General features: G+C 47.8%; 1 protein-coding gene across 1 annotated transcript; it reads left to right on the top strand.

The window, feature by feature from the left end:
• Positions 1 to 1,183: 1,183 nt before the first annotated feature.
• bicc2 (bicaudal C homolog 2) lies at positions 1,184 to 14,604 on the top strand (the record flags this gene model as incomplete). The annotated part of the gene is made up of 19 exons (XM_083686115.1): positions 1,184 to 1,475; positions 3,007 to 3,053; positions 3,586 to 3,655; positions 4,104 to 4,183; positions 4,339 to 4,500; positions 4,837 to 4,890; positions 5,268 to 5,462; positions 5,687 to 5,953; positions 6,582 to 6,713; positions 6,914 to 7,103; positions 7,279 to 7,418; positions 8,340 to 8,527; positions 8,876 to 8,981; positions 10,006 to 10,045; positions 11,427 to 11,587; positions 13,463 to 13,682; positions 13,839 to 14,002; positions 14,202 to 14,301; positions 14,477 to 14,604. The coding sequence occupies 19 exons, from the start codon at positions 1,184 to 1,186 to the stop codon at positions 14,602 to 14,604; spliced, it is 2,736 nt and encodes a 911-aa protein (XP_083542241.1).
• Positions 14,605 to 14,902: the final 298 nt, after the last annotated feature.

Genomic DNA, 14,902 nt, shown 5'->3' with positions numbered 1-14,902 from the left:
ATTTTTTACATGGAGGAAGAGGTCTCCCGCATGGAAGAAAATAAAAAAAACGGAAGCTTGGGGAGGCAGTGTATTCACGTTTCAGCCAATGTCACTCATCTCACGAGCATCTCACATTTGCCTGAGGTGATATTTTTGTGGGCGATATAGAAAGCAGAGGCTGCTGAAGTAGTATCTGAGAATGTTGTTAGATACACTTTAAGAACTGTTGAATTTGAAAAAATCTATTTTGTATTTTGGGACTTGTGGGATGTCGTAGAGAGGTGAAAGCGGTATGAAATGCTGTGGAGATTTCTTCTCTTTTTGTCTTTCGTGACCCATTTCCCCCCTTTGCAGAAGTTTATGACTTTCTCACCGTCTGCTTGTTCGTAAACAAATGGGTCGCTAGGCAACAGTGGCAAACACAGTGCTGGAGCGGGTTGTTAGCGGAGGGGATCTTTTATCCCAAGTATTGTTCCATGCCCCCCCCCCACACGCAGACTCTCTCCCCCCCCTCCCCTATACACCCACCCAAACCCCCTGACCCCCTCCCCCCATCTCTGGAATCTCAAGCCCTCTCCCTCTCATTCAGGATTTGGGGCGGGGGGGGGGGGTCTTTAATGTAAGCGCTGGTCCATTCAGACACTCTCTGGGTTCACTTGATTTCTGTTGAATGTTTCTCTGATCAGGAAGGAATGCGTGTGTATCTGCATGTCCGTGAGCAAACAGTTCTAATTCAGAGGCTCTGACGTTGCCTGTCAGGCCAGTGTCAAAGTGAATAGGAGCAAAAACTCCAACTACCCGAAATCACTAAGAAAGTAAAGGCATCTCTCCCAAATACCTACTACTGGAAAGATGACATTGAGGCATTGCACACACTGTAGTGACTCTACCTAATGCACAATCATAGCAGGAGAAGGAGAATGGTAATGCATAGCATAGCAGCTGGGGGTACTTTGTCTCTTCCCCATGCACCACAGCCCGTTGAAGTGTGTGTGTGTGTGTGTGTGTGTGTGTGTGTGTGTGTGTGTGTGTGTGCCCAAAACGTGTTGTGTGTGGAGGAGGAGGCGGGTATGTAAAAGGGGGGGGGGGGCTATGGATACAGAGGGGGTGTTTCTTGCCCCTTCTCTTCCACGTTTCTCTCTCTCTCTCTCTCTCTCTCTCTCTGTCTCCGTGGACACACTGACGGAGGCTCAGTCCTGCTATGGCCACCACCACGGAGGAGAGCACCCCTAACCCGGCCCAGACAGAACCACCACAGCCTGACCCAGAACCCGGCTCAGAACACAGCCCCGAGCCCACCCAGAGCCCGATGCAGCTCCCCTCCACGTACCTGGCCCACCCTGACAGAGAGGAGGAGGAGGAGGAGGAGGAAGAGGAAGATGCTGGACACTCCGGACTGGGACAGGAGTATCTGGCAAGAGAACATTCGGACCCGGAGTGTGTGGAGGAGAGGTTCCGCATCGACAGGAAGAAGCTGGAGACCATGCTGTACGGTAAGCGGGCTGAGCAGGTGCGGTCCACTCCAGTTTGCGGTCGTACCGTGAGTCAGGACAACCACTCACTCTGACCAGCGGTTGAACCTCTATGTGGAGTGTACACTCGTCCTTGACAAAGCCATGTAGTTCATCTCAACATGTTTTTGAGGGAGCTTGCTGGGTTTGCTATCCTGGGTATGTCTTCTGAGCTGAAGTGAGTTGGGCCGATGATGAGCCTGTTTGTCTATTTCAAGACCCTGGTGCGTTTTGAAGTATCGGGTTGTTCCAGCACCAGTCTGACCCTCCTGTGTATTGCCAAGTTATCTGCTGATGTCATTGTGAGGTTCTATGGTAAAGTTAGCCAGTGGATCAGTATGATTTATCATCTGCGGTAGCTGATTTATTCGGAGCGGTGGGGCGTCGGAAGCGTGAGGGCTTCAGTGTTATCGTTCCTGTCAATGTAGACATGTCTGTCTGGGTAACTTATCAGGACACAACAGGTTCATGACAAATGCCTCCCCCGTGCTCAGGGAAAACTCTGTGACAGGCAAAATCATCTGCGTGAATGAGTGGGTGTTTTTTTTACTTTGTTTGAGAGGCTTCAACACTGTTAAGAATGTGTACAGTAGAAAGTACAAAGTGTGTGTTTGTCTGTGTCTGTCTGTCTGTCTGTCTGTCTGTCTGTCTGTCTGTCTGTCTGTCTGTCTGTCTGTCTTTCTGTCTGTGTCTGTGTCTGTCTCTGTGTGTGTGTGTGTGTGTGTGCGTGTGTGTGTGTGTGTATGTGTGTGTGTGTTTGGGTGTGTGTACATTTCTTTTTAAAGGTAGTACTGTGAATAAGTCCCACAGCTCAAAGTGAACCAGATGGGTATGATAAACAGACTGTGAACCTCTGCATCCTCTTGGGAGGGACTTTTAGCCGAATTGGAACGAAAGATATTGGGGGATGGGTATACTTTTTTGTATTTTTTTTTTACAATCGCTTTATCAAGTGTGTCAGCGGTTGTTAATTCATTTTCGGAGGGTTAGAGGGGCTTTGCGTCAGTGAAATACCTTTGACGTGGTAAGCTGTCTCTGGGCTTGGTTTTTGGTGTCACCCCCCCTCTCTCTCTCCGCCCCATGCTGCTCACCCGGCCATTCCTTGGCGTTGGCCATCGTTACCCTTGGTGATCAGAAGGGGCGGGCGGGGGGGCGGGCGTTTTTTAAGGGCTTCCCCCCCATCCCTCTAAATGTCACTGTGGAGCAATGCCCTTTTAAACTGTTTATGTTCCACCCTTGGTCCCTCTTTCTCTGCAAATTTCACCTCTCTCCCTGTTTCAATGTTTACTCTGCACATCTCTCTCACAACTCTCAACACTCATGTCCGAGCGTGTTGTTCTGACTCAAACAAATCATTAACAGCTGTTTTGTGGTTTGCCTCGACATCTCATTTGATGTGGAATGGTGACCCAGTATTTATTGTCTGTATTGTTTATATGGTTTACGTTCTTAAGCACCGTTTGACAAAACTGTAAAAGGGCTATGAATAATAAATTGATGGATTGTTTTTCAGCCCCTAAGCATGGAGAGGGTCTCACAGGTGAAGAGTTCTTTGAGAGAGTAAGTATTTTATAAATGTTACTGTGGAGAGAAGGTGAAGGAGAGAGAGAGAAAGAAAGAAGGAGATGAAACAATAGCAGTCATTCTCAGAAATACTTACTAATCAGGGGACCACACCTCCATCAAAAATAACATAACACATTCTATTACTTAAGAAGCAGTTGTATTTGTATCCACAGAGGTCTTCTACATAGAAAATATAAAACCTGAATTACTTTCCAAACAGACTTTGGAAATACATTGTTACTTTGTTTGTTGTTGTTATGGAGGTAAAAAGAAATGCCATTCTTTGAAATGCAAATGGAGCATTGTCTTCTCTGAATAACCTATGTGTTCTCTGTGTATTGTGTGTAAGTGTGTGTATGTTTGTGTATTGTGTGTAAGTGTGTGTGTTTGGGTATTGTGTGAGTGTGTCCCTGGGACACTTAGACTTGTGTTGCTCTTGTAGTCAGGAGTTTGGTTCCCCTCCTCTTCCTCTTCCTCCTCTTTTTCACACCCCTGGGTTTCTCTTCTCATGGTTCTCGTCACCCAGGTGATGAGGGAGACCGACACCCAGGTGAAGTGGCCGTCCAAGCTGAAGATTGGAGCCAAGTCAAAGAAAGGTGATTGGCCTTTGAACTCTCTCTGATATCGGACTCCATCTTGACACCATCTCCATCATAACACTAACGTGCTGCCAATGCATGAAAATAAAGTCTGAAGTAACATTTACATTTACATTGATGGCATTTAGCAGACGCCTTTATCCAAAGCGACATACAACAAATACATTTGTTTAACTAAGTGAATCATCTATCCAACAGTCATCATAAGACAAAGTAATCAATGCTCACATCAGGGGCCATTGGCAGTCGTAATTTTTTTTGTTTTTTTTTAAATACATTTTATTAGCAGGAGAGAACTTGTACAGGGGGTGGCAGGGGAGAAGAGGTCTCGGCGTTAGGGTTAGTATAGGGGGGGTAGTGAGGGTGAAGCAGTCTTTAGGAGGGACTGTTAAGACATTGCATTACTTGTAAAGTTCCATCCATCATATGTGTCCTTGTGTCGTAGACCCCCATGTGAAGGTGGAGGGGAAGAGAGCCAATGTTCTGGATGCCAAAAAGAAGATTCTAGAAGTTCTGGAAACCAAGGTGAGAGTTCAAATCCATACAATGACAACCTCCTACCTGACCTGTTGAAGAAAACGACTGAGTCTATTTATATCAGCGAGCACCCTCTATCTTACCTCATGAAGAAAACAAGTAAGAACATACAGTATAGTGAGTGTTTCTTCCCCGTCTCTAAGGTGAACAAGGTGACCCTGAAGATGGACGTGGCTCACACGGAGCACTCGCATGTGATTGGGAAAGGGGGCGGGAACATCAAGAAGGTGATGGAGATGACATCATGTCACATTCACTTCCCCGACTCCAACCGTCACAACGCCACCGGCGAGAAGAGCAACCAGGTACTGTCCCTTAGCAACCAGGTACTGTCCCGTAGCGACCAGGTACTGTCCCTTAGCAACCAGGTACTGTCGCTTAGCAACCAGGTACTGTCCATTAGCGACCTGGTACTGTCCCTTAGCAACCAGGTACTGTCCCTTAGCAACCAGGTACTGTCCCTTAGCAACCAGCCATCATTTTCCTGTCATTCTCGTTTTGCCCATCGGCAACCCCATCTTTTTTCTCCAAAAGAAAGCATGTGACATTATATTTGAGTGATGTCATCCACAACTTTCTAACCAAGCACTGTTGCAAGTTAACGTCCTCTTCCCTCCCCTCTCTCTGCCTGGCCTGTCCAGGTGTCCATCGCCGGGCCGGTCCAAGGGGTGGAGGCAGCCAGGAGGAGGATACGAGTGAGTGGACCACATCTCAGTCTTCCATGGGTTACACTGGGCCTACTGGGTGTACTGGGTGTATCATATATGTGTTTATTTTACATTCCTGTGTGTGTGTGTCTACTGTCACTATTGAGTGTATGTTGTTTGAAATAGACCGACAAAGCGATTGCACTGTAGCAGGAGTCAAAGCTGAGTGGGCTGAAAAACCCTGTCAGTGTGTAGGACCATTTAGGGGGCTTAAAACATATTTTTATATTTTGCATACATTTGCATACATGTATTCGTAAGGAAGCAGACATTCTGTTCTGTTTCTGTGCTGGCACTATAATATGTAATTGTGTCATCTCTGTGTGTCTGTTTGTCTTTCATTCTTCTCTCTCTTCCTCCCGTAGGACCTCCAGCCTCTGGTGTTGACCTTTGACCTGCCGGTGAGCCTTGTTCCCCAGGCCCTGCCGGATGCAGCTTCCCCAGTGGTCCAGCAGGTGGCGCAGGCTCTGGGTGTGAGCGTGAGCTTCAGGGCTCAGCCTCGCCTCTACAGCAGCTGCTGCGTGGTCCGTGGCCTGCAGGGCAACTCTGCCGCAGTCAAGGTCCGTGTGATACGCTGACACACACACACACACACACACACACACACACACACACACACACACACACACACACACACACACTGCATGTACAGTAGGAGACATTCTCTCTATCTCTCTCCAGATGCAATTTCTCTTGCTCACTCACTCTCTACATTCTCTCTCTCCCTCTCTCTCCCTCTCTTTCTCTCTCTCTCCCTCTCCCTCCGAACTGTTCCCCCTAACAGAAGGCGGTGTGTGTGCTGATGGAGCTGCTGCTGGGGTCAGAGGTCGGGGGTCAGACCGGGGTCACTGGCATGGTGAGTACCCAGCTGGACGTCACATCCCAGCAGCACCTCTTCCTGCTGGGCCAGAATGGGGCTCACTTCCTGGGCGTGATGCACCAGACCCAGACCCAGATCGTCCTGCCGGACCTCAGCGGGCCCCAGAACCCCCCCTCCCTGCTCATCCAGGGCAGCCCAGACGGAGTGTGTCTGGCCAGGCAACAGCTCATGGTGAGAGGAAGTTCAAGTTCACTTCCGTCTTTGTGAACGGTCAACGGACTCTTTTGATTTAACCTCTTAAGATGAATGCCCTATTTGACTCATTTCCGCCTCAAAACCAGACCCAAACTAAACTGCTTATAACACTAGAAATATGAGGATCAGATGCAAAAGCAGGATGCCATTTGATTGGGAACACCTTGAAGTTTTGTGTGGATATGCTCAGATCATAGTTCAGAATAACATACTACACATGACAAGGAGGTAAAGTAAACAATAATCAAATTAATAAGCAAATTAAAGCAGAATTTTGGCCCAATTATGGGCCCGTCCGGCTTAAGAACAGACTGAACAACAGACCTGACCTGACAACAGTTCAGTCAGGTCAGTATGTACGTAACCGAGTTGAGATGGTAAACTCACTCCTCAAGTGCAAATACCCCCACCCATCTGCACTGTCGAATTGCTAGCTTTTCGATAGCGTAGCTGGTTAACATCGGCTATTTGAGGAGACGGTCATGTGTGTTGGCAAGTCAGAGGTTGCAAGTTCGAGACTTGGTCGGTGCAAGTGGAATTGCGGGGGTTGTTTGCAACAACTTGACGACTGTTTCATGTGTGTTCTGTCTCTGTGGCGTGGCAGGACTGTCTTCCTGTGTGTCTGATGTTTGACATGCGGGAGGACGGGGAGGCGGACCCTCGGCGGCTGGCTCAGATGATGCAAAGCCTGGAGGTCTTCATCAGCGTCAAACCGAAGGTCAAACAGACAGCCAAGGTACTACATTACCCACGTTACCCTGCTCCGTGTACACAGCCAGCATTTCCTCTCCTAGCAGTGCAGTAGCTTGCAGGTCATTATTGCACTGTGATGCTGACATTGCTATGTTTCCTGTACTGTGCTCTTGTAGTCTTAGAGGACATGGTGTTGTGTGTTGGACAATGAGACAGTGTTCTGTGTGGGACTACATTTCCCAGTCGGTGGTGGTGAAGGGGCTGGAAAGGAACGTGTCCAGTTTGTATGAGGCTCGCCGTCTGCTGCTGGGGCTGGACTCCAGTGAGGTTACCACGGCAACCAAGCTGACCCCTGACCCCATGCTATCCGGTAACGGGTTGACCAACTACTGGCTCAACATGCTGCTCCAGCAGCTTCGCCTCTCCGACCACGGTGTGTGTGTGTGTGTGTGTGTGTGTGTGGGTGGGTGGGTGCTATGCAGTTTATTTTGGGATATCAATGGTTGCTTGTCTGTTCTGTCTGTTACAATGTTAAATAAAGTGTCTTTGTTGCTCTTTACTGATTTGACCAATCATCTTCTCGATGATCTGCTCCTCCTTTTTCTTAGGCACTGTGCACACCCCCGAGACAGTGATTGGCCCTCCCCTGCAGACAAAGCCCCGCCTCTCTCCTCCACCTGGTCTGGCCCCTCCCACTGAGGAAGGGCGGATGGGGCTGAAGGGAACAGACAGCAGACCGCTGGAGAAGGTCTGGAGCGCCAGGATCACCATCACATAAAACATGAATCAACACACCTAAACACAACATAGTCTCCAAATGATTACATTCTGGGGGATCGTTTCTGCAGACCAAGGAAATACAGTCTGGAGGGATCGTATTATCTGGCTGTACCAGCGTTTGATCACCTGTTTTGACATAAGATACATTGCGTAAGAGTTACATGAATTAAGACTTGCGTGGCGGTTTAAGGCTAGGCATTAACTTTGACTGGTTATGGTTAAAGTAGGCATTAACTTAACTTGAGTGGTTACGGTTAGGGTAAGTTGTCAGGGGAAGGCATTAGCAAATATTAGCAAAAGCAACAACTGATTCAAACCATTTAAATTTTTACATTTATGGCATTTAGCAGACACCTTTATCCAAAGCGACTTACAACAAATACATTTGTTTAAGTAAGTGAATCATCTATCCAACAATCATCATAAGACAAAGTCATCAATGCTCACACCAGGGGCCATTGGCAGCTGTCATGCTAGAAGCCTTTTTTTTATTTGTTTTATTATTATTATTTTTTATTATTAACAGGAGAGAACTTGTACAGGGGGGTAGTGGGGGTGAAGAGGTCTCTAGGGTATGGGGTAGGGTTAGTATAGGGGGGGTAGTGGGGGTGAAGAGGTCTTTAGGAGGGACTGTTAAGATGTAGCCTGAAGAGATGGGTTTTCAATCTACAGCGGAAGATCGGTAGTGACTCTGCAGTCCTGACAGCAGAAACAATCAGGTTACAAGTCAGTACCTCCTTATGTAATGTGTTCTGTCCTTTCGTATTTACCTGCCAGTACAGCTAGATAACACAACCACACAGACCGTATTCTTTGGTCTGCAGAAACATTTGGAGACTGGGTTACCGAACCAACAATGACAACAAACCACCACATGTTGCTTCCTCAGATCCCGGAGAACGAGGATCCGTCCAGCCTTTCAGAGGACGAGAGCCCCGGGCCGATGACCTCAGAGGTCAATGAATTCATGAGCAGGGTGGCAATGATGAGCCGGAGGGGTAGTCTCCAGGGCCCTGAGGTGTTCAGGCTTCTGAACCAAGGAAGACGCCATTCCACGGGTCAGGCAATGACTCCTAGGTAAAGCTACCAAGCTCCCATCTCACAACACAACATAGAACGTGTAACGATGAACCATTTCACGCTTCATCGCCTGTCATTAACCTTTTGTTCTACCAATACCTGTACATTGTCAGGCTTGGGAAATATCAGGAACCAACCTATGTACTGCTGTGTAGTGGACAGTAAAACAGTCCTGCCAGATGGTAGATCATAGCCCCTTGTAAAGGGACTGCATTTCAGGAGAGCCTCTCATAAAATTAAAAAAAATAGCCCTTGGAAAAGATCATTGTTGGTCAGCGAAGTCTTTCAAACAGCCTTCATGCTCTGCGGCTCACACCTGACTATGGCGCGGCTCCTCTCTTGCAGGCTGCCAAGCGGAGAGACGGAGGGAGGGAGGGGTGACAGAGGAAACAGCCTGAGGCGAGAGGTGACTCATCCCCAGGACGCTCTCTCTGACTCGTCCAGGAACGATGTACGCAATAACAGGAAACGTATTACATTTCAAAGAAATAGGAGGAAAATATTCAACTTATGTTGATGGTTCCATACGACCGTGAGGTACGGGTGAGGTCTTCATCAAAGTGAGCCACGTCTGACTCCATAACAACGTCACAGTACACACTTTACATTTTTTACATTTACATCGATGGCATTTAGCAGACGCCTTTATCCAAAGGCAAATCCATTTGTTGAAGTAAGTGAATCATCTATCCATCAGTCATCATGAGATAAAGTAATCAATGCTCGGACCAGGGGCCATAGGCAGTCACAATGCTAGAAGAAGGATTTTTGTTGTTGTTGTTATTAACAGGAGAGAAACTTGTACAGGGGGGGTAGTGGGGGTGAAGAGGTCTCTAGGGTTAGGGTTAGGGTTAGTACAGGGGGGTAGTGAGGGTGAAGAGGTCTTTAGGAGGGATCGTTAAGATGTAGCCTGAAGGCTGAAGACTGAACACTGATCATGACACTGTGCAGTACGTGTGAAGTTCGACAGATACTTTTCACGTGTGAATTCTATGTTAGAATGGAGTACATTTAAACTTTAATAAGGTAAAGATGGACGAGAAGAGAAGGCATGCATACCATTTTTCAAACTTGTATTGCTGGAAGATGGAATTGCAAGGTCATACTTGGATACACGCGTGCACATACTGAGTAATGGAATAGGGCTAGCTTTATTTCATTTGTGGCATTGTGGGTGGTGTCACAAATTCATTTGCTGCTTTTTTTTACCCTCACGGAATTGAATGTCTGTCTGTTGATGGTTGTTGTTGTTGCTTTGGTCTGGTCTTATTGGCCCACTCTGTCTCCCCTGAATCAAAGGTTACCGTGGGGATAATGACTTTATCTCCACGGTAATGATGGGAAGTGCCAGATGGAGTCAGTGTCTGTTCTCACAGTAAATCAGGTTTCCCTCTCCTCCAACATCACTCAGAGGAAACCTTGTTTTCTCTCCTCTCCATATTTACCTGCGCCATTCCCTTCTGCTGTTTCTGCAGGACTACGACTACGAAAAGAAGAAACTGCTGGCAACCCGAGGTGAGCGTTTTTAAATGTCTTTGCCTCGTGGATTCCCCAAAGAGTTCCCGGACAGACGTTGCTTCCCAGAGCTTGCTTTCACACAACAACAACAACAATAACAACAACAACCTCCTTTTCTGGTCGCCTTTCCTACTGATATGAATGATGTGAAGTACCGGTGAAACTCATATTTTAAGAACAGACAGACATCAGTCAAATCTACAGTAGATGATCCTCATCCATTCGTTTGTGATCAGTTGCCAACTGCTGGTCCAAAGAATCCTCTTGGTGTGGGCAAAGCCTCAGGGACCGAGTTAAGTGGCGCGCCAGGCCCAACCATTGTGAATAAGGGATTTAACCACTGCACTGAGCCAAATATGTGTTTTCATGGCATAATATGACTGGATATGTGACATATGTTATTAAGTACAAGGCAGCTCTTGTTTGTTATTTATATCAGTGATGGGAGGAACACTCATTCGTGTGTTGCTCTGAGCCAGAGAATTGATAGACGGGATCCATTTAAGTGTTGCACATTGCCAAACAGTTGATGAAGAGCACCTACTTATGGGTTGCACTGTGCCAAAGAGATAGAAGAGGAGCACTGCTACTCCTACTAAACATACACTCTTTAGTCCAATACACTCTGTTGGTTAGACACACACACACACACACACACACACACACACACACACATCTATCGTTCAGAATGAGCGATAATCTGAGTATCTTTGGCCAAATGGTTCTGAATTCCCACAGTGTTGCTTTATGGGATTTTGAATTAGCAGCTTGAATGAGCCATCTGCCTCTGGTCATTAAGATACCCATATGTCTGTCTATGTGACTGACACACACACACACACACACACACACACACACACACACACACACACACACACACACACACACACACATACTGTACTTAGTAAGCACGCTTGATTACACTCTTGGTTCTACTAACATAAAGACATACAGTACTCACTCCTGGGACACAATCACAGTCTAATGTTGGTGTATGTGTGTGTGTGTGTGTGTGTGTGTGTGTATGTGTGTGTGTGTGTGCATGTGCTCAGTATCAACCTCTGTTGCGCTTCATTAAGCACATTCTGTATCCCAGTAATGAAACACCACTCTCTATTAATCTGCATCATTCAACACCTGAAACAGCTCACCAATTAAACCACTGCCTGTCATGGGAGGAGCTGGATATGATATATGATGTCTAGTCTGACTGTGTGTGTGTGTGTGTGTGTGTGTGTGTGTAGTTAATTGTGTATGTGTGTGTGTGTGTGTGTGTGTGTGTGTGTGTGTGTGTGTGTGTGTATGTAATTGTGTATGTGTGTGTGTGTGTATGTAATTGTGTATATGTGTGCGTGCGTGTGTGTGTGTGTTCTCCCAGCCATGCAGAGGAAGCCGGTGGTGACGGAGGTCCAGACCCCCACAGACACATGGAGCGGTCTGGGCTTCTCTAAGTCCATGCCTGCTGAGGCCATCAAAGAGCTGCGGAACATCAGCCGTCGCAGCTACAAACCCTACCTGGGAACCACGGGCCAACCACAGGTAAGACCCCTAACCCTAACCCTAACCCTAACCTACCTGGGAACCACGGGCCAACCACAGGTAACACCCCTAACCCTAACCCTAACCCTAACCTACCTGGGAACCACGGGCCAACCACAGGTAACACCTCTAACCCTAACCCTAACCCTAACCCTAACCTACCTGGGAACCACGGGCCAACCACAGGTAACACCCCGAACCCTAACCCTAACCCTAACCTACCTGGGAACCACGGGCCAACCACAGGTAACACCTCTAACCCTAACCCTAACCCTAACCCTAACCTACCTGGGAACCACGGGCCAACCACAGGTAACACCCCTAACCCTAACCTACCTGGGAACCGTGGGCCAACCACAGGTACGACCCCTAACCCTGGTAACACCAGCCACTTATGTCATTTTAACTCATTCAGTGTCAAGGGTGAATAAAGTCTATCAAATGGTCAACATTCTACAGTGCCGAGGGTGACTTTATTCACCAAAAATGCATAAATGATGATGCTTCATTTTGTAGCCAATCAAAGTATTGTTGTTAGGTAAACACCACATAAAACACTTGGCACTCTAGGTGTGGTGAGTGTTCTGGAATTCTTTGGCAGTTAGTGAGTTTAATAAAGTTTAATAAAAAATGGTAGTACATTAGGTTTGCCGTAATTGGATGGTTCCGCTCTGATATAGCTCCCGGCTTGAAGTTAAACAACATAACATCCAAAATGATAAGACGGGGAGTCCATAATCTTTTCAAACCCTTTATAGGTAGGTAAAACACCTGCAGGTGGAGGCTGGGGTGGTGGATGGAACGACGCAAAATGTCTCATAGCCAGTGGCAAACAACTGCTCGCCTATGGTGGAGTGTATCAACACAGCCCTTAAAGCCTGGTCCCGTGAACATGTGACATGTTGCTTTCTTTCATAGGTGGTTTCAGCTGTCCATCACCTGACACCTGTCAGTCACCTGACAGCCAGCTGCCTTTCTCCTTAAAGTGCCCTGCCTGAACCTACGTAGACTTCAAAAACTGCCAACAGAGTGGCCTGGGGTGGTCCAGTGGTCCAGCACCGCTGCCTACATTGCACACACATGCCCATGTCGGCATGGGTTCGAATCTGGCCCGTACCCTGCTGGCATACCCTCTCCTCCTTACTTTCCTGTCTTTCTTCACTGTCTCCATCCAATACAAGTGGGACTGCCACACTCTAAAAAATAACCTTTAAATATTTAAAAGACACTGCCAACAGACAACAGTGTTCAGCCGGGGCTGCTCCAACAGGTGCTAACCCTCTCCCCCTCTCCTCCTCCTCCTCCTCCTCCTCCTCTCCTCCAGGGTTTTCAAACAGCATCAAGGCAGCCGCTCTCCCCGAAAGCTCGGAGGCTAGTCAGGCAGAGCAGGCTAATCTGAGTTAATAGATGCGAGAGGCAGTTGTCTGATGACTTCTGTGTTTCTCTACGAGAGGGAATTAGAGAGCGAGAGTGTGTGTTTCGGCTGAGCGGTTGATTATTTGCGGTGAAGAGAGACGCGGAGCAAGACGAGGCGCTTGTTTAGAAATATGATTATTCTCAGGGTTTGGCTCCGTCGGTATTCCTGCCCCGAGAAACACAGAGAAGAGGAGAGAAAACTGTGAGCGCCAATTACCATCCTGTCTGATCCACTCAGCCTCAGGGAGGGAGGAAGGGAGGGAGGGGGGGGGGAGAGAGAGAGACCGAGAGAGGAGAAGAAAGTGAAAGGCAGAAAGTGGGGAGGATGAAGTTCCAAAGTATAGCCTATTAAGGAGATAAACAAAGTATAAACATAAGTAACCTCTTTCTCTTGCTCTCTCTCTCTCTCGTTCTCTCTCTCTCTCTCTCTCTCTCTCTCTCCTTTCTCTCTCTCCGTAGACATGGGGGCCTCAGAACGGGATGGAGAGAGTGTGTAACGGGAGCAACTCGGGGAACTGGAGAGACAGACGCGGTTCCTCCTCTTCAACCTCCCCCGTCTCCCCCTCCCCCTCTTCCTCCTCCTCTTCCTCCCCCTCTAATTTCTCCTCCTCCTTCTCCTCTTCCACTTCCTCCTTCCCATTTGTGTCGGCAACAAACAGAACTCGAACTGACAAAACCTGTAAGTGTTTTCATCCATGAGTAGTAAAACGAGAAAATATATATATTTTTTTTCTTCTTCGTCTTCTATATCTTCTTTATGTCTCAACGTTTTCATATCTTTCCTCCTTTTGACCTCTGACCTTCACATCTGGAAAACTTGGACCCTGGATCCTAGCGGAGAGCTTCCTGAGCGGCAGTAACTACTTTGAGGGTGTGTCCTCTGTCAGGGCGTCGACCGGTAGCCGGCGTAGCCCCTCCCCCCAGCCCACAGACGACCTCCCAGGACTCCTGAGTCAGCTGGGTTTGGGGAAGTACACTGATGTGTTCCAACAGCAAGAGGTAGGGCGCCCCCTGGAGCATAGGTGGACTGATAGATTCTCTCTCTCTCACACACACACACATGCATGCACACACACATGCATGCACACACACACACACAAACTCACAATTGCACTCTTACACATTTACACACACACACACACACACACACACACACAGAGAAGGGTAACGTGGTCCATCCGTGCCCCTCTTCATCCAGATCGACTACCAGACCTTCCTGACGCTGTCTGATGAAGATCTGAAGGAAGTAGGCGTGTCCACTTTTGGAGCTAGGCGGAAGATGCTATTGGCTATTACTGGTGAGTGACATTCCCCTGGGGTCTTTTCAGTGGATGTGTTCCAGAACACAATTTTCCTCTCACTCTCTCTGAACTGTGTTCATGTCTCTACTTCTAAGTTCCTCTGTGTGATCGATAAAGTGTCAATCAATCATTCAACCAATCAATCAATCAATCAGTCAATTGTTCTATCTAGACCTGAACAGGAGGAAACTGGTAGACACGCCCACCGTGAAGCCAGGCTACCTGGAGGGCGGGGCTAGTGGCCGGCTTCCACGAATCATGGACGAGGAGGACGTCCCCGCCCAGAGCAGCCATTGGTGAGCCAACACTCCAAGTCACCACTGATCACACAATGTATCAACACAACAGGATGAAGTCGCCTCTAGATCATGAAACAGTTTCATGGTGCATTAAAACCCCCAGTGGGTGGTGATGAAGGGGAGGTAGGCAGGTCTCACACCGTTGCCAAGGGAACAGCTTCGTTAGCCACACCTACAACCGTCGCCAAAAGCCTCTTCTAGCAACGAGAAGACCTGGAGGACTCCAGCATCTCTGACAGACTGTCCAAATACTCTGACACAATGTGGGGAAGAGTTCAAATACATCTCTCATACAGCTC

The sequence above is a fragment of the Argentina silus genome, assembly GCF_951799395.1.
Source record: "Argentina silus genome assembly, chromosome: 15".
NCBI classification, from domain to species: domain Eukaryota; kingdom Metazoa; phylum Chordata; class Actinopteri; order Argentiniformes; family Argentinidae; genus Argentina; species Argentina silus.
This window is presented reverse-complemented; position numbering and strand designations above follow the sequence as displayed.